The 23,934-nt window shown below is 60.7% G+C and overlaps 9 protein-coding genes across 10 annotated transcripts; 4 read left to right on the forward strand and 5 right to left on the reverse strand.

Annotated features, from left to right (window-relative positions):
* Positions 1 to 1,052: 1,052 nt before the first annotated feature.
* LOC62_04G006273 (uncharacterized protein) lies at positions 1,053 to 1,541 on the reverse strand. The gene is made up of 3 exons (XM_062772833.1): positions 1,283 to 1,541; positions 1,212 to 1,236; positions 1,053 to 1,160 (listed from the first exon to the last, which is right to left on the reverse strand). Exons 1-3 carry the CDS (start codon positions 1,527 to 1,529, stop codon positions 1,103 to 1,105), a joined length of 330 nt encoding a protein of 109 aa, XP_062628817.1. The 5' UTR covers positions 1,530 to 1,541; the 3' UTR covers positions 1,053 to 1,102.
* Positions 1,542 to 3,268: 1,727 nt separating this feature from the next.
* LOC62_04G006274 (uncharacterized protein) lies at positions 3,269 to 3,582 on the reverse strand (the record flags this gene model as incomplete). Its single annotated transcript, XM_062772834.1, has 2 exons — positions 3,269 to 3,294; positions 3,342 to 3,582. 2 exons carry the CDS (start codon positions 3,580 to 3,582, stop codon positions 3,269 to 3,271), a joined length of 267 nt encoding a protein of 88 aa, XP_062628818.1.
* A 2,748-nt stretch (positions 3,583 to 6,330) lies between these two features.
* Positions 6,331 to 11,289, reverse strand: SENP6_1 (Sentrin-specific protease 6). Of its 2 annotated transcripts, XM_062772835.1 has the most exons (13): positions 11,046 to 11,289; positions 10,818 to 10,999; positions 10,715 to 10,775; positions 9,863 to 10,642; positions 9,607 to 9,825; positions 9,485 to 9,563; positions 9,332 to 9,437; positions 8,987 to 9,298; positions 8,799 to 8,939; positions 8,548 to 8,760; positions 7,896 to 8,510; positions 7,606 to 7,861; positions 6,331 to 7,570 (listed from the first exon to the last, which is right to left on the reverse strand). In XM_062772835.1, exons 2-13 carry the CDS (start codon positions 10,949 to 10,951, stop codon positions 6,446 to 6,448), a joined length of 4,041 nt encoding a protein of 1,346 aa, XP_062628819.1. In that variant the 5' UTR covers positions 10,952 to 10,999; positions 11,046 to 11,289; the 3' UTR covers positions 6,331 to 6,445. The 2 variants fall into 2 exon arrangements, with proteins under 2 accessions (XP_062628819.1, XP_062628820.1); XM_062772836.1 differs by having other exon boundaries at positions 8,987 to 9,437.
* A 215-nt stretch (positions 11,290 to 11,504) lies between these two features.
* Positions 11,505 to 12,891, forward strand: Wrap53 (Telomerase Cajal body protein 1; the record flags this gene model as incomplete). The annotated part of the gene is made up of 5 exons (XM_062772837.1): positions 11,505 to 11,698; positions 11,732 to 12,031; positions 12,073 to 12,523; positions 12,561 to 12,633; positions 12,680 to 12,891. The coding sequence occupies exons 1-5, from the start codon at positions 11,559 to 11,561 to the stop codon at positions 12,889 to 12,891; spliced, it is 1,176 nt and encodes a 391-aa protein (XP_062628821.1). The 5' UTR covers positions 11,505 to 11,558.
* On the reverse strand, positions 12,606 to 14,643 carry ALG2 (Alpha-1,3/1,6-mannosyltransferase ALG2). The gene is made up of 6 exons (XM_062772838.1): positions 14,583 to 14,643; positions 14,422 to 14,538; positions 13,979 to 14,383; positions 13,770 to 13,938; positions 12,680 to 13,723; positions 12,606 to 12,633 (listed from the first exon to the last, which is right to left on the reverse strand). The coding sequence occupies exons 1-5, from the start codon at positions 14,635 to 14,637 to the stop codon at positions 12,925 to 12,927; spliced, it is 1,545 nt and encodes a 514-aa protein (XP_062628822.1). The 5' UTR covers positions 14,638 to 14,643; the 3' UTR covers positions 12,606 to 12,633; positions 12,680 to 12,924.
* A 225-nt stretch (positions 14,644 to 14,868) lies between these two features.
* On the forward strand, positions 14,869 to 18,171 carry dis3 (Exosome complex exonuclease dis3). The gene is made up of 5 exons (XM_062772839.1): positions 14,869 to 15,021; positions 15,066 to 15,244; positions 15,292 to 16,208; positions 16,253 to 16,743; positions 16,794 to 18,171. The coding sequence occupies exons 1-5, from the start codon at positions 14,889 to 14,891 to the stop codon at positions 18,122 to 18,124; spliced, it is 3,051 nt and encodes a 1,016-aa protein (XP_062628823.1). The 5' UTR covers positions 14,869 to 14,888; the 3' UTR covers positions 18,125 to 18,171.
* Positions 18,172 to 18,289: 118 nt separating this feature from the next.
* Positions 18,290 to 19,754, forward strand: CG13090 (Adenylyltransferase and sulfurtransferase MOCS3). Its single transcript, XM_062772840.1, has 6 exons — positions 18,290 to 18,429; positions 18,472 to 18,564; positions 18,602 to 18,722; positions 18,780 to 19,371; positions 19,409 to 19,499; positions 19,535 to 19,754. Exons 1-6 carry the CDS (start codon positions 18,312 to 18,314, stop codon positions 19,735 to 19,737), a joined length of 1,218 nt encoding a protein of 405 aa, XP_062628824.1. The 5' UTR covers positions 18,290 to 18,311; the 3' UTR covers positions 19,738 to 19,754.
* On the reverse strand, positions 19,747 to 20,265 carry LCL2 (Long chronological lifespan protein 2). Its single transcript, XM_062772841.1, has 3 exons — positions 20,078 to 20,265; positions 19,946 to 20,024; positions 19,747 to 19,901 (listed from the first exon to the last, which is right to left on the reverse strand). The coding sequence occupies exons 1-3, from the start codon at positions 20,256 to 20,258 to the stop codon at positions 19,778 to 19,780; spliced, it is 384 nt and encodes a 127-aa protein (XP_062628825.1). The 5' UTR covers positions 20,259 to 20,265; the 3' UTR covers positions 19,747 to 19,777.
* Positions 20,266 to 20,509: 244 nt separating this feature from the next.
* On the forward strand, positions 20,510 to 23,911 carry sec10 (Exocyst complex component sec10). The gene is made up of 6 exons (XM_062772842.1): positions 20,510 to 20,689; positions 20,729 to 20,804; positions 20,843 to 21,006; positions 21,042 to 21,700; positions 21,755 to 21,929; positions 21,968 to 23,911. Exons 1-6 carry the CDS (start codon positions 20,552 to 20,554, stop codon positions 23,807 to 23,809), a joined length of 3,054 nt encoding a protein of 1,017 aa, XP_062628826.1. The 5' UTR covers positions 20,510 to 20,551; the 3' UTR covers positions 23,810 to 23,911.
* Positions 23,912 to 23,934: the final 23 nt, after the last annotated feature.

Raw genomic sequence — 23,934 nt, forward strand, 5'->3', positions numbered from 1 at the left:
TACAAACCCAGTTACAGTAACAGACACCTCAATTTGACTCTCCTTCACCTCTTCCCAACACCTTCCCGACAGCTAGCTGTAGCACGTGAACCACCCATTTCCATCAGGCGCACAATAGCGGTTATACGGCCTGCTTGTCAGCAGTGTACATACCGCGCATCACTCACGGGTCACAGTAGGCGACGGGGTCTGAGAGTCAGCAGCCCGCCGGACATTTCACCCACTGGTGTTGCAGCACAGTGAGTCACAGCTACCCATTGGCCAACCACCGCAGTGTGGCCAGCCACGGATAGAGCACTCGCGCGCTTGCAGATGAGGTGCGGGGTCCGGTGCGTCGGCGACGGTGCGCGCTGGCCTGGTGCGGACCTCGTGGTCCGCTGGCACGACGAGGACGGACACCAGTAGAAGCAGCGAGCTGATCTTGACGAGCATTGTCGAAAGGACTGTGGGGGCCATACGACCAGGGGCGTTGGGTTGTTAAATACCACGGCTTTCTCTGACTGGTGTATACCCAGCATACCTCAGAATGAGCCAGTGCACCCAGCAGGAGGGACTATGAGACGGGCGAGTTTCAGAGTGCACCCGAGAGTTATTCCAGGAGAAAGTGGGCAACTCGTACTGCAGCGTGGATACACCCCGGCTGATACAAACCCATCCCGAGATACGTTATCACAATTCAGTAGAGGTGGGCTCCGATGTCACGTTGTGCCACCTTTACGGCGAGTGTCACGTGTCTGAACTGGTCGAGCCGCCATCATGGTGCCGGCCCGTCGCCACACTCCATTGCGCCGCCGCGGCGGCACTGTCTACCTGTAGATCCCCCGATGTGTCGCCGATCGGCCCATGAACGCATCCCCCCGCACCGACACTAGCACGGGGCTGTGAGAATCGGATCGGGACTCGGAGGACGGAAGCTGGCAGGCTAGGAACAACCCGCCAACCTTATTACTAGTGACTAACGACAACCGCCGGCGCCCATGCCGTGTTTGGTCGAGCCAGGAATGGAGCGAGCCCTGCACAAGTAATGTACCGCGTGGGTGCTCGGCAACGTTTCCCAGAGGCACACGGATACATCGCATTGACAGAGCTCTGAAGCGGTCTACTAGCGAAGACAGGTGAACCAACCGTTCCCGTCGGGGATACAGTCCTTGTTGTACGGGCTCGAGACTTGTCAGTGTGGGGTACAGCTCGGCAGGCGGCAGGTAACTTACTAGCGGCACACGGCACCACGTTCCCCTGGTAAGCTGTCAGCTCTGACTCGGTGAAGCAGTAGCATACTTACAGGGCTTGCAGCACATGGTCAGGTATGGGTCCTCGTAGATGCAGTTGCCGCCACACCAGATGCCGTTGCCCCAGCAGGTCTGGCCTCTCTGCCTGGCCTCGAGGCCACCCTCGGGCTGGAGGTCGCGGATGTTGAGGGCGGGGACGGAGACGAGGTCCTTGGCGGCCAGGTTGGGGGACTCGTTGCTTGTGGGGGCAGCGATCGCCGATGCGGCGAGGATGAGGGGGAGGGCAAACTTGGTGAGCATGGTGTGATTGTTTCTTTGGGGGATGAGGGGGATCCCGAGGCGCTCGTCTGGCTTTTATCCCCACGGCTGGGCAGGCTACCTCCCCCAAAGATACCTCGTCCTCGGGACTACTCGCCCACCCATGGGTCCGTCCTCTTCCCCTGCTGTATGCCATGCCCTCTTTGGGCTAGCTTGATGGACCTCAACCTCCCGCGCGCGCGCTTCGAGAGGGATGTTGAGCGCCGCGTCCAGTGCCTAGGAGGCGGCAGGCTGAGGTCCGCAAGGGTGTCTGCAGGATCGCAGAGGCGCCCCGGCGCCCATGAGCTGGGAAGCGACGAGGAGGAGGAGGAGGAGAGGAAGCGACCGTCCTGAAGCCAGAGGCCAGGGGGCAGCGTGCTCGAAAGCGTTGCCTTGATAGCCAAGGATATGGGATAGAGAGGTCCGAAGCCGAAGGGTAATCGCGCGCGCCCGATAATGGGTTTCTTCTCGCGGCCCCATGCTATAGGTGCCTGTTGCCAGGTCAATCTGAGCTTAAAGGTTAATCCGGCAACAGTGTGCGGTGGTAGACATGTCGCAGGTTGGCTCTAACCAGAGCAAGTGAACCGTGGTGTTTGAGAGAAAGCGAGAGAGCGTCGCGGGTCGAGGCTGGTGCAGCGTGCGACGTAATCTCGGTCGTCATCATAGATCCTGGATGTCGGTGCCTGGATTTAGGCCATCATGCTGGAAATGCCGCTATCAAACGGCAGCCATCTCTGCAGCACCTCGACAACGGGTGTCCAACCGGTCGCCCAGGTAGGCAGGCAGGCAGGCAGGCATGCATGTGTATAGCTCGTCAGAATGGCACACAAGGAGCTCGGTCGGTGAGTGACAGCGACTTGTAATGCGGCCACATTACGCCAAGGCTCTCGAGGCACGCGCCAGAACCGGCAGGTTTGCGGTGTTTGAGTTTGCCGCGTGAGGGCCACGCAGCGCCGCCGCTTCGGCTCCATGACGAGGCACCGCGACATTGCGCAAGTCATGTCGCGACGCCGCCCAACGCCGCACGCACGCGAGCCCTGCCACGCCATGCAACACGCACACACCCTTGCGCTCTCATGTCAAGTGTCCGCAGACGAGGGCCCCAGTGGCTGGTCCGGGCTGGTTCTCCCTGCAAGCAAGGTTCACTGAATTGACGGGTGGACAGGACCCGGTTGCCAGGCACGCCATATACGCCGATAAGCATTCCTGCTGGCGGAGAGCTCGCCAGGTGGATCTCGTTAGGGTGAGAGGCGAGCCGGGGTAAAAGGAATCACTATGAGTGCCTGTAGCACGGCAGCATGCGAGCATGGCCTCACCGGCGCCCGCTCTCTCCCTTGAGCCAAGCATGCCGGCCACCCCTTGGACCACGGGGATCGGATTCCGGGCCATGGTTTCCAGCGTCCGACATGTGGCGGCGACGGTGCTCGTGCCCTCGGCGACCCATTGAACTGACGCGCAGCGCAGGCACTTAACTAAGACACTGCCCAGTTTGGGTGAGCGAGTATGCATGTCATTGAGATTTGCATTGAGGCGCTCTCGGCATCGGCACGCACAGCCAAGGTCCAGATGTCAAGAACTAGTGTCAGGTGCCCAGGGCGCCAAAGACACCACCACAAACCCTTGACGACCTCAGAACTCTAACAACACTGACTTGGAACTACTGGTAGCAACTCCACCAGTCTCCAGCCCGCTCACATCGCTTGTTGTACGGCCTGCCGTCAGTCCCTCCCAAGTGTCAGCACCTACGCGTCACAGTGTGCGCCGGAGCCTAAAATGGTCAGCCAGCGCTACCACGACAACAAGCCCACCACCCACCCTGGTCGCAGCAAAGCGAGCTGTAGAAGATACACGAGTGGCCGCAGTTCTGGTTCTGCCAGAGTGCGCAAAATTCGTCCCAGGACAAGCGGCGGTTCTTGCTCTGACGCCCAGCCGGGACTGGACCGTTGGCGGGGACGAAGGGCGCGGGGTCACGTGCGTCGATGCCATCGCTGGACTCGGGGACGGCGAGGGCCAGCGTGGCCAAGATGAAGATAGTAGAGATGGTTTTGGCGAGCATGGTGGTTAGTTATGGGTAAGTTTACGGGTGCTTGGGGTCTGATGGCCTCCTTTATATCCACTTCTCTCGAGCACCCGCCTCCTTCCACACCATGTCGACCACCAGGTGGATACCTCCGCCACACCACCACCCATCGCACATCATCTTCTCGTACTCGCTTCATCGATTCCGAATGACCAGAGTGCCACACCCACCCCGTGACCTCGGTAGTATTCAAGGCCCCAGTGTCGGCGCGCCAACAGTCCCGAACGCCCAGTAGCGGGGTGCCTCGGGAGGAACTTTCGGTATTGTTGTTGCTCTCGACGACCGGGCGGGTGGAGTAACGATTCGGAGCCCGTGTCGCCGGAATGCACCTGGTGCACTATGCGGCGACTTACATATGTATGCCGTTGTGCAACATCTTGACGACCGGTAGCAAACTCGGACGCCAAAGCACAACTCTATTATTGCCCACAAAGCAGATCCGCCACAGACGTCTTATCAATGTCAGTGACGTCGATGATGTTTTTCGGGTGACCCAAACAAAGGCACAGCTGGCAATGGTCGCGAAGCAACGATTTATTATTCGGAATCGCCCACTGTTAGTTTGGGGTTTGAGGAGCATGTGATGCTACCTGGGTTATGTTGGGCTCCACACTGCTTTGGCGTCACTTCCGTTGGCTTTGTGAAGTAGCGTGGTTGATAAATGTGGCGAATCAGATACTGCAGTGGCGCCCCACATCCTTCTCTGCTGACTTGGCGCTACCGTCCCCATCCGCAGCAATGAATCAGTGACGGCCATCTTGAGTAGAACTGGCGATAAGACACTCACAACACTCGAACACTGTCACAAGGGTTCGCACTGACTGTGTACGAGGTGCTGCAGGCGAATGAGGTGATGACGGATTTAACGAGCGCGTCACTTGCTGGGTGTGCTGGATTGTGGTTGAACAGACGAACGAGCCGACGATGAAGCTAGTTAGCATCCCCAGGCAACGAGCACACAGACAACCGTGATATGGGTAACCAGGAGGTGTTGGGAACAAGCCCTCCTGTCCCCCACGTCGCTCCTTTGGCTCCGCAACGTTTCCCATGTGACGGCGTTCCGAAGCATTTGACGACACCCATCAACACGGTCTGTCCATCAACACCCGACAGTGGTGGGGTGGGGTTGACGCCCGAGAGGTGCTCTGGACGCACCCAATGTACACATACAACATCCAGAGTAATATCTCGTTGTCGTGGGGCAGGAACTGTTCCTGTTGCGGCGGGAGCGAGCACCGCCTCGCGTTTCATCTGCCACACTGGTCACCACCGCCGCCGAGGGGCTCTTACAGCACCTTAGGATCTGATCAGACGTCCAATATAGTTTGTATGTACAGGTACGGTTGCCGAATGTTCCAAGCAGGCACGCCTTGCGTCACTCACCTCGGGCAGGTGACCACCTTCTTCATGTTGGGCGAGGTGCTTCACGTCGTGTCGTCGAGTGTGAAGGAGGAACGGTGATGAAACGCGAGGCGGTGCTCCCGTGCTCCGTTCCTTCTCAGCAGTCGGGGCCACAAGTGGGGCGTCTGGGTGCCGTGTTGAACAGTGTGGCATGATCTTCTACAATGGAAGGTGTCATCCGCTCGTGTGCCACTGGAGCTGAACGTATTCGCCACGACTACGTCAAAACAATTCACTCCCTCCGAAGCCGCCTCTTCACATACCCCCTGCCCACCTCACGAACCTCTCAATCCCGTCTCCTACTGCCCACCGGTTTCCAAGAGATGGGTGTACCTTCGGCAAGTCAGGTGGCCTCCCGCACCTTCCCATCACCAGCACTTCGAGAAAAGCATTAATCGCCCTCGCCATGAATGTGTATATAACGCAGCGTCGCTGGTCGAGGTTTGCTCATCCCATTAAGCTCACAATGCTCGCCAAAGTCAGCATCACCCTCCTCGCCCTCCTCGCGTCCGCCATTGCCGCGCCGGTACCCAGCCCCGGCCCGGCCGAGGCCGTAGCCACCTATTTCAATGATACGATCGTTCCTGATGTGGAAGCCCGTAAATGGGTTGATGGTCACGACATCGATATCGGTTACAAAAGCTGGTTCTGCGTCTACACAAGGATTAACACGGGTCAAGTCAAAGTCCCTGTCTTCCGGCCCTGTTACAAATGTCCCAGTGAGTTTTGTCGTCGAGACACGCTGTGTCACGCATGCTCATGCCACTCAGAGGCATCCAACGGCGCGATCTGCTGGGGAGCGTAAGTGCCGAACGCTGCTATGACAACTCCGGACGCCGTACTGACATCTGGCAGCAACTGGAACTCCTGCGCCACGAATGGCTACGACTACATATGCAGGGAGTAGGGCGAGTACGGATGAGCTTGAAGCTTTCAGGAGTGAAATCGAACGGTGAATCGTAGTCAAATGCAGTGAAGTGGCTGCGAGTGGCATGCCGTGGATGACTGAGTGTTGCCACATTCGTGTTGAGTGTCAATGTCGTGGCGTGGATGCCACATCGCGTCAGGAAGATCGTGTTCCGACTGAGTGAGTGTGGCCTCCGCCATCGGCCTCTGGGCACCTTCCTCGCCATCACACCTCTATGCCGATACATGACAATTAGCTTGGTCGCACCTTGGTGTACAGAGGCCCGATGGATGCCCAACCCCGGCGTATTCTGGACTTGGCATATCGCCCCCTTTCAGCCTGCCCCGTTCCCAGACGAAAGGGCCAGCCAGTATTGCTGTGCCAACCGGGCGGAAGAGCAACTTGGTACAGAACAGAAAACTGCCAATGCTATATTCATGTTACGTGCTATACAATGCGGGCCGACAATGCAGCTACATACATATGACAATGGATGTCCAATGCTCTCCAACTCTCTCCCCCTCCTCTTCTCTAGTGCTCGCCGCCCGAGTCTGAATCAATGCTGATCGCCCGAGCTGCAGTCATCCCCGTGTCATTCTTCTGTGCCTGTGTCGGTTTTCGCCGCTTTGGCTGGGGCCCGTCGGACGACGGCTTGGTGGATGCGGACGTCCGCTTGGAGGATGCAGATGAATGGTTCATCCTCGTTGGGGCCGGATCCGTTCGTTGGAGCTTTGAAGCAGCGGCTATGCGCGTCCCCAGCGACTTTGGCCCATCCCTGCGGTCCCGAGGCTGGGGTGAGCCTGCGGAGCTATCCAAGGTGCTGTCAGGAGACACGGCATTGCGCTGGCGCTGGTTCTCCTTGCCTTCGGCGTTTTCCTTGTCCGACGCACTGCCTGCGACAGAAGGCGTGTTACGCCCGCGCGTCTCGGCCGAGTCCCGCGGGTTCTTACGAGAAGTCTCCGCTGTCGCGATCATGCGCGGGAGTGCACCCACCTCAAGGGCATGATGAATTGGTGTAGTTCCACCCCGGCTTTCAGTGTTGCGGCTAGACGGCCCAGGAGTAGACGAAGACGACAGTGGGTGCGTGGGGCGAGGGAAATCACCAGGGGCACGTAGTTCCACTTCGACGACGGGGCGTTTTGAGCGGGGTGTGGGGGCTTGCTGCGGCTCCAGGTCCACCGGCCTGTACAACGGCGAGGAAGAACCACTGGTGCCTGTCTCGCCGTTGGAGATGCCTCCGGTCGGACTAGGTACTGGTGACACCTTGGAGCGGTTGTCGGGGGAAAGGTGGGAAGGCACAGAAGGCTTGGATGTCGCGAGTTGCCTAGACGCTGTCGAGGGGCTAGCAGGTGGTGACGGCGAGAGAATGGCTGGCCTTTGGCTCGCTCCCTGGAGGCCATCGCCCGACAGAGCAGGCGAATGAGCTGCGGCTTGCCATGGTTCGATACAGCTCCCCAGAGCAGTGACCGATGTGGTTGACTCATCCATCCCTTGTGCAGGCGCTGGGATGTCATGCAAGCTGTTCCACGTCGCCGTGAGGTTGTCGAGAGTTTCCGCCCAAGTGTCACGAAGTCGCTCCGTGGCAGAGCGCTTCCACACCACGTCGAGCTCAGCGTTATAGGGCTCATCCACTTCTGTTCGGTGTGGCGGTCCCTTCTGATCCGTCAGCAATGTCGGAAACATTCACTCACTCCGATGAACTGAAGCACACTTCGTGGATCCTCGAGGAGGCAGCTGACATAGTGGATGAGGAATACTCCGCAATCGGATGAGTTGGGCTGCTCAATGACTTTGGCGTCAATGTACACCGCCTCGGACATTTCGTCCAGGCTGGGAACCTCTGTCGCTGGTAGCTTGTCATGCGCTTCGTACTGAAGCCAACGCTTAAGGTTGTTGCCAACTGCCTTGTGGGTTCCGCCGAGCGAGTCGAGTAGGATGACGTAGGTTCTGAAGTTAGCCCCTGGTTCGTACGAATGCTCACTTGTCATCCGCTACAATGTCGAAGTCTTCACGCCTTGGCTTTTTTGCAGGCCCCTTGGGGGGTGACGAGGCAGTTGGCTCTACCTCTGAGCCTCGACGTGGCGATTTGTCCTGCTTTTGGAACAACTTGTCCTGCTCGTGGAACATCTCTAACACGAATGACTGGATCGGCCTGGGTGAAGGGATCTCAGGCGTCGGATTGCGACTGATGGACATCTTGTCGACTTGACTCGACACCTTTTCGATATCCGCGTTCTCCCCGAATGATTGGTCAATGACGTTTAGCGGGTCGTCCGAATCGGCCGGCTTCGGTGAATCAGGAGGCTGATGGTGCGAAGACCTGGATGACGATTGCCGTGCGATCGCCTGATTGTCCCCTCCGAGCTTTGCTGATCTTCGCGTAGCCGGACGAGTAGTCGCTGGACGCGCTGGTTCAGACTCTGGTTGCGGCTCACGCTTCTTCAGAATCCCGCGAGGGTTGTAGATGACGGCGAGGAACCAGTGCAATGACTCGTTGATGGGCACGATGATAAAGTCCTTCTCAAAGATGTTTGCAGTCTTGGTCCACTTCTTCACAGAGTCATATGCAGGCCACTCTTCGTCTGTTGCCTTGAATCTGTGATAGTTAGGACTACACAACCAATGCTACGCACCCCTTGTCCTTCTTTGAAAGTTTATCGTAGAAGAATGAGTTGAACATGTGGACCTTGTCACGGGTGCCTTGGGTGATCGCCTGCTCGTGGAGGGTGTACCTAAGCCCAAAGTCGAGGAAGGTATCGTTGAGGAAGTCACCTTCGACGAGACGGTACTTGTCGCCCTTGGTCACTTGGACGTCGCTTCGGCCTTGCAATGGCCACCCGAAGAGGCTGCATATTCAGCTTGCAGTCAGTAGGCGCAAACTCACACATCATTCCGGTCGATGCGTGGAGTCTTTGCACGAGGAGGGGGGTCGGTCTCGAGAGGCTCATCAGAATCTGATGGGTCGTCTACACGCTCCAGCCGGCGGGCCGCTCGTGTGCTTCGTCGAGTTGCGACAGGGGTATGGCTGGCACATGGTCAACAATGGGGATTTGCAGCATCGTTAGCACTTACAAATCCAGTTTGGTTTGCGTGTGGTCGTCTGCTCGGCCTTTGCCTTTCCGCCTGTCTGAGGTCATTGGCGCCTGGTATTCCTCAGAACCGCTCCGGGGCTTGCGGCCATTCGCGTCGACAGGCGGACGACTTAACACCTTCTGCAGTGACTGACGCCGCATTTCGGAGGCTCGATATGCCATCTGGCTAGGAGTATTCTTCCCGCTCGGCCCAGCCCTGGCATTGGGCCTATTCCTCAGGCTGGGCCCATCGGAGCGGTCCAAGCCGTCGAGCTTTTCGAACATGTAATCCAGATTCTCCTGTAGACTTGGACTGCCATCAGCTGAGAACACAGGGAGCACGTACGCGAGACGGTGCGCTTTTGTGTCGGCCGGCAACATCTTGGTGAGCATTTGAAGGAAGTCCCGGCTGTCGGTATTGTCTTGCAGGACCATGCCTCGTGTCGGCTCACCTGCAGGTGTTAGTGGTGACCGCTCAGTGGCTCAACGCCCGACCTACCTCCACCCAATGATTCAAATTGCGATGAACCTGATCCAGCAGCCAGAGTCACCCACATCATCGGAGGATCGAGGCACCACTGTTGACGGTTGTCAGATCAAGACAACTTCAAAAGCACTTACATGCACTTCCTTGATGTCGTTCAAGGGTATCTCCTCCTTGACATCCTGTGTTTCTGGAGCAGGTTTTCCGTAAAGAGAGAAGAAGTTATATCCACGTTTGAGAGAAATGTAAACGTCTCGTATTGGTCGATCACCACTGAAGCAGCGTTGTGCTTTGGCAGAGAAGTAAGAGAATGGGTCTTGCGAGGCTTTGGGCACGGCCTTTTTCGGCTTGGCGACCTGATGGTCAGGGGAAGTCAGCGCGATGGCGACTCACCGTGGACGGCGCTGGCTCTTGAACAGAGCCATCTTTCTTCCTCATAGGGGCTTTTCGCTTCTCTATGGTGACATGAAGCTTTGATGCGCCCGGGACGGGCCTCGTGGCGCTGGGTTTCATCTTTGGAGGGATAGTCTCGGCAGACGACGAGAACTGCTCGATCGACTCGAGCTTTTCCTCCTCCTTCTCCTCCTCCTCCTCCTCGTAGTCGTCGTCGTCGTCGAGGACGGGATAAGGGGCCGATTCGGCGTCCGGGGTAAGGGAGGCCAGGCGATGAGGGCCTGGCGGCTTCTTGGTCGGGCTTGACTTTTGAGGGGAACCGCTTCGACTCGCCGTATGACTGCGGCTCGGTCCTGGTGCGCTTGGGAAGCCAGGATTCCGTTTCACGGCGCCCTCGTCTTCTGAAGATGGAACCTCCAGGATCTCTGACCCTTCTGGGAGATCGCGCACACGTTCGCGGGAAGACGACGTGCGGCCGAACGAGTTGTCGAGCTTTTGCTGAGTAACTTTCGCTCGCTTGGCCGGAGGAGGGTCTGGTGGCTGGCCAAGCTGACCACGCCCTTGTGGTGGCCTCCAACCGATTTCCTCGTCTGGGGACCAATTTCCGCGTGTCGGTGATGAGTGGACGTGTTGACGTGAACCTCCAGACCTCTGTTGCGCAGGGTTAAGCTCACGGCCATGAGTAGACCGGTCATGCCGTTGACCGCCGGAGCTCGATGGTGCGCCATTCAGAGTGTTGCGTCCGGGTGTGTAAGGAGAAGAAAGCCCGCTGAGCCTCCGCTGTGACAGTCGAGTAAGTATTGCTTGGAGTTGCTTCTTCCCTCTGGAATGTAGGGCACACCATCAACTCACGTCATTGGCCTTCCTATCCTTGCGCTTGCGCTCGTTATCCTCGCGGTCGGCAGCTGCGCCTCTACGTTCGTCAGCAGGGTTCAAGACTCGCAGCAGCGCTTACATCTCGATTCCAAGCAGCCTCCGGCTCGCATTCGGGCGCGGCGTGGACATTGATGAACCAGGATCGGGAAGCTCGAGGCCATTCACAAGTGACGGTTTGGGTGGTGATTGGGAGTGAGTGGCCTGATACTCCATTCAGTGGCCGGCCCGCGAGCCACTGGGGCTAGGATAACCACTCGACGACTGAGGCCGCGTCAGCCGCAGCACGCGCGTCGCGGTGGCAACTTGCCTGACTCTAGTTCTCAAGAGTGAGTCGCAAGGGCATGTCCTCCGAGGGCGGGAGCTGAGAAGGCGAGGAAGGGCGCAGAGGTGCGTCGCAAGTGGACGTGTTGGTCGCTGAGGAGGAGCTCTAGCGGTGAGTCCGCGGGGGGGGTATCGCAGGCCAAGTCTAGGTACAGTAGGCCTCGGGTGTCGCGTACAAGTGATGCGATTGAATGTAGGTAGAAGAGTGAGAGAGGGTTTGTGACGAGAAGAGATGTTTGGTGGACGAGATTGATTCAGACGCGCGTCAGTGGACCAAAGCAGCGAGCGGCCGAGTGACTGGGCCGATTTGGATTTGGCTGAGGCGAGTGCGGTAATCTCTCATTTGCCACCGCTGGGCAAAGCTCGGGGCAACAACAAATCCACTCAGCTCTACCATTTCGTCATCGCAGAATCGACCAACACCAGCAACGGCCACGAGCACTGACAACAACGGCGTTGACGGCGGCGGCCATTACAACGAGAAGCAGCATCAGCAGTGATGGCGCAAGGCGCCGAGGCCGAGATGGCATCACAATGGCCCACAGCGCCATTGTACAACTTCAGTTCGGCCCCAAGACCAAAGGCAACAATAGCAGCAGCGAGCCTGTCCAGCGCCATCTTCTTCCGCAACGCGAGATGGTGCGTGTCCACGATTGACAAGGCTGACGTCAGGACGCCAGACTGCACCGCAGTGCTCACGACAGCCGAGGACCACGTCGTGCGCGTGCTCGGCGCGGACCTGTCGCCGTCCCTCGAATCGCGTCAGCCCGACGCGGTCCACGCTGCGGTGTGGCACCCTGCCGCGTCGGCGAGCACGCCCGAGGCGTTCTGTTTCGCCGCCAGCGTGCGCGACACGCCGGTGCGCCTCGTCGACGCGGCGGACGGGAGAATACGCGCATCATACCCCATCGTGGACCACCGCGAGCGGTTCATCGCGCCGCACAGCCTGGCATTCAACGTCGGCGCGGACAAGTGAGCTAACCGCAGCCCCGCGTCGTAGCTGACACCCCCAGGCTCTACTGCGGCTTTGAGAACGCGATCGAGGTCGTCGACGTCGCGAGCCCGGGGTACGACAACCACGAGCGGCTCAAGACGAACGTCACGCGCCGGGACAAGGGCGGGCAGAAGGGCATCATCTCGGCGCTCAGTTTCAGCCAGCACAACGTCGGCACGTACGCCGCCGGCTCGTTCAACGGCTCGGTGGTGCTGTACGACGAGGACACGGGCGCGCGGGCGGCTGCACACCTGGACGGGGTGGTAGGCGGCGGGGTCACCCAGCTCGCGTACCACCCCCTCGATGGCAACACGCTCTTCGTGGCCTCGCGCCGGTCGAACGCGCTCCAGGTGTTCGATCTGCGGGATACCTCCGCGCCTGTCGCGCGGCTGGAGCGCAGCGCGAACACTAACCAGCGTATTGAGTTTGGGCTAGACCCATGGGGCAGGTATCTCGCCTCGGGCGACGAGGTGGGTGTCACTTCGCCTATCTCGGCTCACCCAACAGAATGGCACATTGCGCGTCTGGGATATCTCGGATGGCGCCTTCACACTCCTGCTCGAGGACAAGCTACACGAAGGTGAGAGGTTGACAGATCTACGGTGACAGCAGCCTTACACCCCCAGATGCCCTACACTCGGTCCAGCTCCACCCCTACAAACCGCTGGTCCTCACAGCCGCGGGGTCGCGAGCATACCTCCAAAACACAGTCGACGATGCGTCCAGCGACGAGTTCGACTCGGACTCGGAAAGCGACGGAGGTGACGACGAGCTTCTCGCCCCCACCACGCAGCGCAAACCACCAGACACACGCCTCGTGGTCTGGGACTTTGAATGACACCATGTAGCATATGCAAGATCTATAGAGTAGCTACTCGTCCGCTGGCGGCGTCATGTCGGGCAGCTCGAAGCCACCCCACTTGACAGCAACATAAAGGCCGATCAGGGCCGCGATGACAAGAGTCAGGCCGTAAGCGATCAGCTTGTCGCCGATCAGGGTGTGTGGGTCGAAGCGCGAGGCTTGCCTGCACGCGCTGTCGAGGTCGCGTCCGAGGGACTCGGAGCTGAAGTGGTCCTGCACCCGCTTCTTGCCGTTCTCCGACACCTTTGCACGGTCGGCACTGGAGAGGGTGACGAGGTCAGCGATCGCAGGTGCCCACTCCTCTGCCGTCGGCTCGCGGAGGAATCCTGTTGGCGGCTCGTCCTTGGACGCAAAGTCGACGACAGTCTCGGTGGGCCCGCCGCTGTTCGCTGCGAGGACGGGCAGGCCGCAGGCCATGGCCTCGATGGGCACGATGCCAAAGTGCTCGTGTGCCGGGGTATAGAGCAGGGCGACCGTCGACTCCGCGAGGAGGAGGGCGGAGCGCTGCGCCGTCGAGAAGTTGAGCACGAAAAGCACGTCGATGCCCTTGGGTGCTGGCGACGCGGTCTGCGACGTGAGGGTGTAGTGCGAGAGGCCGAGGGTGTCACACATCTTCTGAAGCTTGACGAGAGTATCGCGATTGTCTGCCAGCGCGTCATCGTATCCACCTCCAACGACGAGGCGGAGATCCCGCGCGATCGACTTGGTGACAAGTCCCTCCTTCTTCACCTTAGCAAACGACTCGATCGCCAAAGCGACGTTCTTCTTTGCCTCGAAGCGGTTGAACGAAACGAGAGTGAGACGCTCACTGCAGGCGTCAGTGCTGTCCTTCTGGGATACGCAGCAAGACTCACTCTGCGACCTGCTCGACACCATCCCCCGACTCTGGCGCAGCCTTCTGATACGCAGCGACATCGATAGCGGGGTACACAACCTTTGGTGTGCGCTTGGCGAGTGATTTGAACGCCGACGCATACACCTGCGACGTGAATTGTGAGTTGGAGAGGATCACGTCCGATTGGCCTGGGGGTGTGAGAACGTGCCACTCTGTCTTCCCACGTACCTGTCGTCCACTCCTCCAGGCGGTCAATAGGCCAGCGGTACAGCTTCTTGAGCAGCGAAGCGTTCTGGCGCGACAGCGACACATTGCCTGGGGACGAAGACGAGTCGATAACCCAGCCGCCGGAGAGGAGCTTGTCGGGGAAGTGGCAGTAGAAGACGACCGGTGAACCCGTCAGCGCGCGGAGGAAGGGCACGCACACCGACTGCTGGTCGACGATGAACACATCGAACTTGTCGAGCGGAGCGAGAGGGTTAAGAATACCGACGGGAGGAGGAAGGATGTGGGAGAAGAAGACGAGGAAGCTGAGGGCGATTGAGCGCAGGATCGAGAAGACGATGGTCATTGGCACCTTGGGGTGCAGGCGCTGCGGGATGCGCGAGGCGAGGACATGGACGGGGAGGGTGCCTGTGGGGTAAGCTAGAGATCCGAGCTATTGAGCTCACCGTCTCGAGTCTCTTCGAAGCATCGCGCCGGGTCGTGTCGCGACGTGAACATGACCACGTCGTGGCCCATCTGCTTGAGCGCGACGGCCGCGTCGACGACGAGGCGCTCAGCACCGCCTGGTGCGTCAGTGGTGTCACTGGCCCATGCGATCACCACCCACCGATGCCCAAGTCTGGGTGCACAAAGCCGATACGCAGCTTCTTGAAGTCTGCCATTGTGATGTTGAAGGTTGTTGCACGTTGTTGGCCAGGAAATCTAGAAATCTATTAACAGGTCTCTCATCTCGCAGCAGCAGTCGCGGTGACGCCGCGATCCTGCAAGGTGGAGGTGTGGATCAATCCACGTGGCAATAAAGTGGGGGTGCCGAATAGCTCGACTGCTCAGTTGAGATTTCCGTTGATGTCAATGACCTCCATCTCGCTGAGACGTCTCTGTCATCAACCACATATCAGGCCACAACACAACAATGGCAGCAACAGTAGCAGAAGCGACGTCCTCGACGCGCCCGCAGATCACCATTCTTAAGCGGCAGCGCCAGGACCTCCCCCTTGCTCAGAACAAGTTCCTCAAGAAGACGGCACGCGGCAAGGTTCTCCAGTGTGAGTTGGGTCGTAGCCCGCGTCGTTCACCAGCTCACGCGCAGTCCTCCGCGAGCGCTATGTTCGCGACGACATCCCCTGCGGCTTCGCCGAGTGCCACCTCTGCGCCGAGTTCCCCGGCTTCAAGCCGGTGCTCCCAGCGCGGGGGTACGCGCGCCATGCCAAGTTCAACTCCAAGGACGGGCACTGGCTCGTGATTGACACGAATATCGTACTGCACCAGGTGGGTGGAGCTGAGATGAAGACGTATTTGCAGCTCTGACCCGCCAGATGGACCTCCTCGCCGCGCTGCCGGCCCAGCTTCCCCTCGTCATCCCCTCCACTGTCCTCCGCGAGACGCGCCACCGCTCCCTTCCCCTCTTCAACCGCCTCCAGCAGCTCGTGCAGGACGAGGAGCGCTGTGTGTGGGTCTGGTGGAATGAGGAGTGCCGTGAGACTGCCACCGCTGGCATTGAGGAGGCCAATGAGGTCGTCAACGACCGCAACGATCGAGGTGAGCTGGAAAACCCCGGCCAGAGCTCACCCTCAGTCATTCGGCAGACCCTGCACTTCTACCCCAAGCACATCGCCGAGTCGTCAAGCGCCTCGCCACAGCTTATCCTCTTGACAGACGACAGGAGGAACCGCGAGCTCGCATCGGCCGAAGGCCTCACCGCCACCACGACGCGCGATTACGTCGACGGCCTGCAAGGCGAGGTCCGCGACCACCTCGTGGACCTGGTCGCTGGTGGTGTCGATGCCGCCGACCCCAGCGAGCGCAAGAGCAGGAGGATCTATGACGACTACCTCCCCCAGGAGGTGCTGTCCAACGGCGTTAAGAGCGGACGGTTCTTGGAAGGCTACTTCAACGCCAGCCAGTACAACTACCTTGAGGGCACTGTCCGTTCTCCAAGGTTGCCCAGGAACATTCTGCTCGTGGGCCGCAAGGCCATGAACCGTTCCGTCGACGGCGACCTGGTCGTTGTGGAGCTGCTGCCCGAGTCCGAGTGGAAGGCGCCCGGCGATGAGGTGCTCGACCAGGACGTGGCCCTCAAGGACGATGACGTCGAGGGAGACGAGGCTGGCGCCGTCGAGGCCGAGAAGGAGAAGGACGAGGAGATGGACCTCGAGGAGGTCAAGCAGAAGGACCCCAAGGAGATCCTTCCCACTGGCCGTGTTGTCGGTATCACCAAGCGCAATTGGCGCGCGTGAGTGCTTCGTGTTCAGAATGGGATTGCTGCTGACCGCCCAGTTACGTCTGCCACATCGACCGCTCGTCGCTGTCCGACGCCGCGCTCACTTCGCTCTCCCAGCAGACCGTCTTCGCCACCCCCGTCTCTCGTGCTCTTCCCCGCATTCGCCTCCGCACCAGGCAAGCTCCCGCCCTCATCGACCAGAAGATCCTCGTCACCATCGACGGCTGGTCCACCTCCTCGCGCTACCCCGACGGACACTTTGTCCGCGCGCTCGGCAAGGTCGAGAGCAAGGAGGCCGAGCAGGAGTCGCTCCTCCTCGAGTACGAGGTGCCGTACCGTCCCTTCGGCAAGGCCATCCTCAACTGCCTGCCCAAGGAGGGTGACACCTGGAAGGTGCCGGTCAAGAGCGACACATCCCCCGAGTGGCGCGACCGTGAAGACTTGCGCGACCTCGTCATCTGCAGTATCGACCCTCCTGGATGTCAGGATATCGACGATGCGCTGCATGCTAGGAAGCTGCCTAATGGCAACATTGAGGCTGGTGTTCGTGAGTTGAACTCGACTCGTCTGTCCTTTGGCCAACTCTAACCCCCGCAGACATTGCCGACGTTTCTCACTTTGTTCACGCGGACAACCCCATGGACTCGGAGGCGTCTTCGCGCGGTACCACCGTTTACCTCGTCGACAAGCGTATCGACATGCTTCCCGAGCTCCTCGGCACGAACTTGTGTTCGCTCCGCCCCTTCGTCGAGCGTCTCGCCTTCTCCGTCATCTGGGAGTTGACCCCCGAGGGAGACATCGTCAAGGTCCGCTACACCAAGTCGGTCATTGCGTCCAAGGAGGCCTTCACCTACGCTGCCGCCCAGAAGCGCAAGGATGACAAGTCGCTCAAGGACCCGCTCACCGAGGCCATCCGCCTGCTGAACACCTTGGCGATCAACCTCAAGGCCAAGCGTATCGCCGCTGGTGCTCTCTCGCTGTCGTCTCCCGAGCTCAAGATCCACCTCAACTCGACCGAGTCGACTGCACCGATCGACGTTGAGCAGAAGGAGCAGCTCGAGACCAACTCGCTCGTCGAGGAGTTCATGCTTCTCGCCAACATTAGCGTCGCGCGCAAGATCCAGGAGGCGTACCCCGCTACTGCTGTGCTCCGTCGCCACGCTCCCCCACCAAAGACCAACTTTGAAGCGCTCCAGGACATTCTGATGAAGCGCAAGGGAATGAAGCTCGACGTGTCGAGCTCCAAGGCGCTCGCTGACTCCCTGGACAACTGTGTCGACCCCGATCACCCCGAGTTCAACACCCTTGTGCGTATCATGGCGACACGGTGTATGCTGGCGGCCGAGTACTTTGGCGCTGGTAGCGTGTCGAAGGAGGCGTACGGCCACTACGGTCTTGCCTCCGAGATCTACACACACTTCACATCACCTATCCGTCGTTACGCCGACGTGCTGGTTCACAGGCAGCTGTCCGCGGCCATCAACTACTCGCCACTGCACCCATCTCTGCAGTCAAAGCAGCACGTTGAGCGCATGCTCAACGTCGTCAACAAGCGTCACCGCCTGGCACAGATGGCAAGCCGCGCGTCGGTCGAGTTCTATGTCGGCTTAGCGCTCAAGTCGCGCACCGAGGGGACCGTCAACCACGCTGTGCGCGAGGAGGCGTTCGTCATCCGCACCTTCCGTAACGGCCTGGCGGTGTTCGTGTCCAAGCTCGGCCTCGAGGGCCTGATCACGTTTGCAAAGGACACGCACGAGTTTGACCCGGAGAACTACCTCATCCACGTTCCCCGACCAGACGGCAGCAAGGCGACGATTGCCGTGTTTGACCGTGTCACGGTCGACATTTCTATTGAGAAGGACGCCAACACGCAGCGCGGCAAGGTGGTCATGACGCTTGTCGAGCCTGTGAGCTCGGAGGGGCTGTAGAGGGGTGTTGGTACATCAGTGTATTATGTATGCATCGTGCTTGAGCATTGCGGGGTGTGGCTCCTTCTGTGTCGGTCACAAACCATGCCGGTCGGCAACTGTCCGCCGCCACTGACTTACCTCCACCTGACGTCGTCAAAAGTTGAACCTCCACTTGCCACCTCCCACTGACTAACAACATCTCGCCATGACAGCACCACCACCACTACCACGAGACGTGCCAGATGACGAGGGCTACCCGCTCTCGCTCGACGAATACGCGCGGTACGGGCGGCAGATGATGATGCCAGACTGGGGCCTGGAAGGTGGGTGTGATCTTGCTCGTCATCCACCCGCTAACCCCGCAGGCCAGCTCAAGCTCAAGGCGGCGCGCGTCGCGGTCATCGGCGCGGGAGGGCTCGGCTGTCCGCTCCTGCAGTATCTCGTCGGCGCGGGAGTCGGTGCGTTGTGCAGTCCACGCTGCCGAGCTGACAACAGGCACCATTACCATCTACGACCACGACACCGTGTCCGCGAGCAACCTGCACCGGCAGGTGCTGCACACGACCGAGCGGGTGGGGATGAACAAGGCTTTGTCGGCGTGCGTTGCGCTCGCGGCGTGAGTTGCTCGCTTCCCAGGCCCTCTGCTCGCTCGCTGACGCTCACTCGCGGCCAGCCTCAACCCGCACGTCAACCTCCAGCCGCGGCCCGAACCGATCCTGCCCTCCACCGCGCTCGACCAGCTGCGGGACCACGACCTGGTCGTCGACTGCACCGACCGCCCGTTCACGCGGTATCTGGCCAACGATGCGGCGGTGCGGCTGTCCCTCCCGCTCGTCTCGGGCGCAGCGATCGCCTCGGCGGGCCAGTGGGCCGTGTACGGCGGGAGCGTAGGCACTGCCCGCCGCGCATGCTATCGCTGCCTGTGGCCGCGCGTCGTCGGCGACGCGGGCAGCTGTGCGGATAACGGCGTGTGGGGCCCTGTCGTGGGCATGGTTGGCACCGCGATGGCGAGCGAGGCCATCAAGCTCGTGATCGGGCGGGAGGACGCCCAGCCCCTGCTCCATCTGCTCCACCTCGGCGGCGCGCCCCTCGTCCGCAGCGTGCGCATGCGCGGGCCGAGCGTGAAGTGTATTGCCTGCGGACCTGACGCGACGATCACCGACGACCTCGAGGCGGTGGGCTACGACGAGTTCTGTGGCATTACGCCGCAGGACGAGGAGACGGGCCTCGTCGCCGGCGGTGTGGGCGAGCGCATTGGGGTCAAGGTGGGTATCGTGTGGCGAGGAGCCAGCTTACGCCCAGGACCTCGCAGAGATCCTCTCCCCCGAGGTCGTGCTCGTCGACACGCGCCCACCGACAGAGTTTGGCATTTGTGCGCTGCCCCACTCGACAAGTGAGCTACCCATTGGCGACGAAAGCTGACCCCAGACATTCCCCTCCAGACCATCCTCGCCACGCCCGACGCTGTGCCGTCCGCCTCTGACATCCTCTTCATCTGCCGCCGTGGCAACGACAGCCAAATCGCAGCGGCGCGTCTGCGGACAGCACGTCCAGACGCGCGCGTGCGCGACGTCCGCGGCGGGCTGACTGCCTGGAGCCGGGACGTGGACCCCAAGTTCCCCGTGTACTAGTCATTCGCCTCTGTCACAGTCTATACCCTGCATGATGCATCTAGATGCCCCGCGAGAAGCGCACCGCCTCGTCGCATGACCCGTCGCCGCGCACGCAGATGAACGGCGGGCCCTCGCCCTCGTCGCGTTTCCGGTCGTCGGGGAGCACGCACTTGGTGTCCTCGCTGCGGTGGTGTTAGTCATGCGATGCCGACGCCTCGACACGTACGGGTAAGGGCATGGGCAGTCGGCCGGCGTGGGGACGCACGTCAGGCTCCCGGGGCAGACGTAGCCTGCGCGGCACGACACTGGGGATGTCAGCAGGCGGGCGAAGGCGAGTTGGGGCGCTGGCGCTACCCACCAGCATGCAGCTCGTTCCACCCTTTGTGCTCCCTCCGCGGGCCTTGCTGTTGCTGCTGCTGCTCCTGCCGCTGCTGGCCGCCAAACCCGCCGTGGAAGGCCTGCTGGAAGAAGTTGCCAAACTGCGCTGCGACCTGCAGTGGGAGGAGGAGGGCGAGTGCGAGCAGGATGAGCCGCGGCATGGTGGTGGTGAGTGGCTGAGTGACAGAGATGGTTTCCCGTCGCCGACATTTGTTGTCGAGCCACGTCGCGTCTGACATTATCCCGTGCCTGGCGGCTTGGAGGGTGGTTACAAAAGCATTTTCTAATGGCATTAGGGTTTGCTTGTTTTGATTTGAAACTGGTGCGGTTTACGACCAACGTCACACCCACGCGACGTCGCTCCTCCTGAACAACGACCTGTTGTGTCGTCGCCGAGTCTCAACGTCAACCCCAACCACATCATCGACATCACCAACCCCACCAGCTCATCTCGATGAGCTCCTCCCCAGCATCAGCAACGCCACCACCACGGCGGCCGGCAAAGCGTAACACGCTACAGGCCAAGCCGCCAGACACGCCGCCGCGGCGCGACCCCGCGATCCAGAAGGCGCTCCAGCTGAGCACACTCAAGGTGGGTGCTGCCGGCGGCGACGACGACGCTGACGCGCAGGATGGATACTCAACCGAGGAGTTCATGAGCACGCTGAGCGAAAAGCTGGTTGCCGAGTCGAAAGCGACCCCAGGGCGTAAGTGCGATGCGGCGGCACCGCTGACAATACACCAGCGTTCAACCCTACACCATTCATGCAGACGTTCTCGCCGGCTCTCGACGCGCTGCTCGCCCTCCGCTCACAAGTCGGCGAGGAGACCAAGGCGATGGAGAGCGACGTGCGCCGCGCACATCGCGAGTATGGCAAGCGGCTGCGCGAGCTCGACTCGGGGTTCGAGGTGGGTCCGTGTGTGAGGCGCCCCGCTGACCGTAGGCCGTGGGCAACTCGTTCTCCACGCTCGAGGGCAAGATCAACGACGTGGGACGCACCGCCGCGCGGATAGGCGAGCAGCTTGAGTCGCTGCACCAGACGCGATCGACGGCGCAGGCCACGTCGCTCCTGCTGACCTACTACTTCTCCCTGGTGCAGTTCACGAGCGTGACCCAGGAGGAGGGCACGCCGAGCCCCCTCGACAGCCTGTACTCTGCGCGCACGTCGCGCAACGGGCGCGAGAGATTAGCATTAGTACTGCGCCGGCTGATGGCCGTGGCCAAGGATGTGGCGGACAATGCGTCGGCGGCGCTGGACGACGCCGACGCGGCCGAGAACGCTGCCGACGACGCAGGCAAACACCAGGCGCACCGCAAGGCGCTCAAGGCCCGCGCCGAGAAGGAGCGCGCCGACCGCGTGCGCGACGAGGTCGAAAAGTACTGCGAAAAGTTTGAAAAGGAGGTGCTCAGGCTGTTCGACAAGAGCTACCGCAAGGGCGACCCGCGCATGATGCAGCACTGCGCCAAGGTGCTCCAGGAGTTTAACGGCGGCAAGTCGTGCGTGCAGATCTACGTCAACCAGCACGACTTTTTCATTCAAAAGGACAACGGGTCGAGCGTGCGCGAGGATGTGGACGCGGATGTTGATGGGAACGCGGATATGTGAGTGCGAAGGGGGGGATGGAGGGAGGGGGAGGCGGACTGACACATATACAGCTGGTCCACCATTGGCGACCCGGATGCTCCGCCTCCAACCGTCGAAGGCGGCCTCCAGAGCCTCTTCGCTGAAATCAGATCGACCGTGAGCCAGGAGGCGCAGATCGTGCGCGCCGTCTTCCCCAACCCCATTACCGTGATGCAGGTGTTCCTCGAGCGCGTGTTCGGCCAGGTGGTGAGTAACTCGGTGGGGACTCGTCTCACGGATCCCAGATTCAACAGCGTATCGAGTCACTCGTATCCCGTGCTTCGGGCATCTCGACCCTCGCCATGCTCCGTATCTTGCAGCTCTCGCACGTCATGTGCACGACGCTCGTAGACGACCTCAAGGCGTACGACGCGAGTCTGGGCAACCAGCCGTCGCGCTCGTCCAAGGTCGCGGCGGACAGCAACTCGGGTCCCTTGGCTGCGCTGCTGGATCAATCGCTCCAGGAGATCTTCGTGCCGTGGCTCGAGGGCTCGCGGTACCTCGACCTCGAGACCAAGAACCTTGTCGAGCTGTACGCCGGCCTGCTGGCCAGGTTTTCGGCGTACCACGAGGCCGTGGCCAAGGTCAAGCCGACCAACCTGCTCGACCGCGTGGTCAACACTATGCCCGGAACGGCTGCGCCAAACGCATTCCATGCCGGCACAGCGGCAATGACGCGTTTGGGCAACATGCTGTCGTCGTCGGCGACCTCGGTGCTACCTGGTAACAGCAGCCGCCCAGTGGTTCCATCCCGGTCGATGGCACGCCTCAGCCTCCAAGGTGGTTCGGGAAACCTCACACCGACGAACGGTCCGTCACGGCAGGGCAGCCTGCGTGAGGACCCGGCCGACGAGAGAAGATTAGAGTCGGACGGACAGGTGTCAATCGTCATGGCAGAGCGCATGCTCCGCTGGCACGCCGAAGCCGTTGGGCGTGTCGTCGAGCTGAGTGGCTCGGCGGACGTGGGAAAGAACGCATTCGCGCTGTCAAAAGTGCTCGCAGAGGCCATTGGACGGTCGTACATTGGCACGGCGCTCGACTCGGTCCTCGCCCGCCTCGAACAGCAGGAGAGCAAGACCGAGCCCGACCTCACGACCCTTACCGTGCTTCACCCGGTCGACCTCGTGTGCCACCTGTTCCAGCGCTACGCGTCCACAGCCCTCATCCCGCTCACTGGCCCTACTACCGCCGTTCGACGCGAGATCACCGCGTTCAACCAGCACAATGTTATGCACATTGAGGGCAAGACCAACGAGATCATCCAGAAGGCCATCGATCTCATCGTCAGCTGGCTGTCGACGCTGCTGCAGAAACAGAGGAAGACAGACTACAAGCCCAAAGACGACGACTGGCGCGGCAACACTGAGCCCTGTGTCCTCTCGTGCGAGTTCCTCGGCAAGGTCAAGGACATTGTCGACGAGAGCATGAGCGGCAAGAACTCTGAGGCGGTCCTCACAGAGGTTGGCGTTGCGTTCCACGCGCTCCTGCTCGATCACTACAAAAAGTACCCCATCAACCAGGTGGGCGGCATCATGTTGTCCAAGGACCTGGCCTCGTACCAGGAAGCGATTGTGCAGTACGGTATCCCGCCGCTCAACGACCGCTTCGACATGCTCCGCCAGCTGGGCAACAGCTTCTTCATCACCAAGCCGGAAGAGCTGCGGAGCTATCTCACCGAGCCGAGCTCGCACCTCGGCCGCGTTGATCTGCGCCTGCTGCGCCCGTACCTCGAGAAGCGGTCCGACTGGTCGACCGTGTCGCGGTCGATGGCGCTCGACGACCCAGCAACGTTTGGCGACAGCCCGGCCGGCAGTGGCGCAGGGACACCCGGGGCACGGAAGGCAAACCGTCTCTCGGCGATGGCGGGCGCGCTGACCATGGCGCGTCTGTTTGATAGTCTGCGCGACTATGAGCCCGACCACCAGAACGGCGACACGACGTCCCCGCGCAAGAAGGACAAGGAGGGCGGCAGCCCCGCGTTGCCCCCGTCGGCGTTCTCGCGACAGCCGTCGACCACCTCCCAGACCCAGACCCAGGGCCGCGCCGCGCCGCGCAACATGACCCACATGTACCTCCCCATGCGATGATGACTGTAGAACTTGTAATGTAATGACGAATCATGTGCGGGGTGTGCCGAAGGGAGGCGGGCGCGCCGCCCCGCGAGTGTGCGGATGCAACGCGTACAGCAGCGGGTGACTGTTGGCGACTGGCA

The sequence above is a fragment of the Vanrija pseudolonga genome, chromosome 4 (genome assembly GCF_020906515.1).
Source record: "Vanrija pseudolonga chromosome 4, complete sequence".
NCBI lineage: Eukaryota > Fungi > Basidiomycota > Tremellomycetes > Trichosporonales > Trichosporonaceae > Vanrija > Vanrija pseudolonga.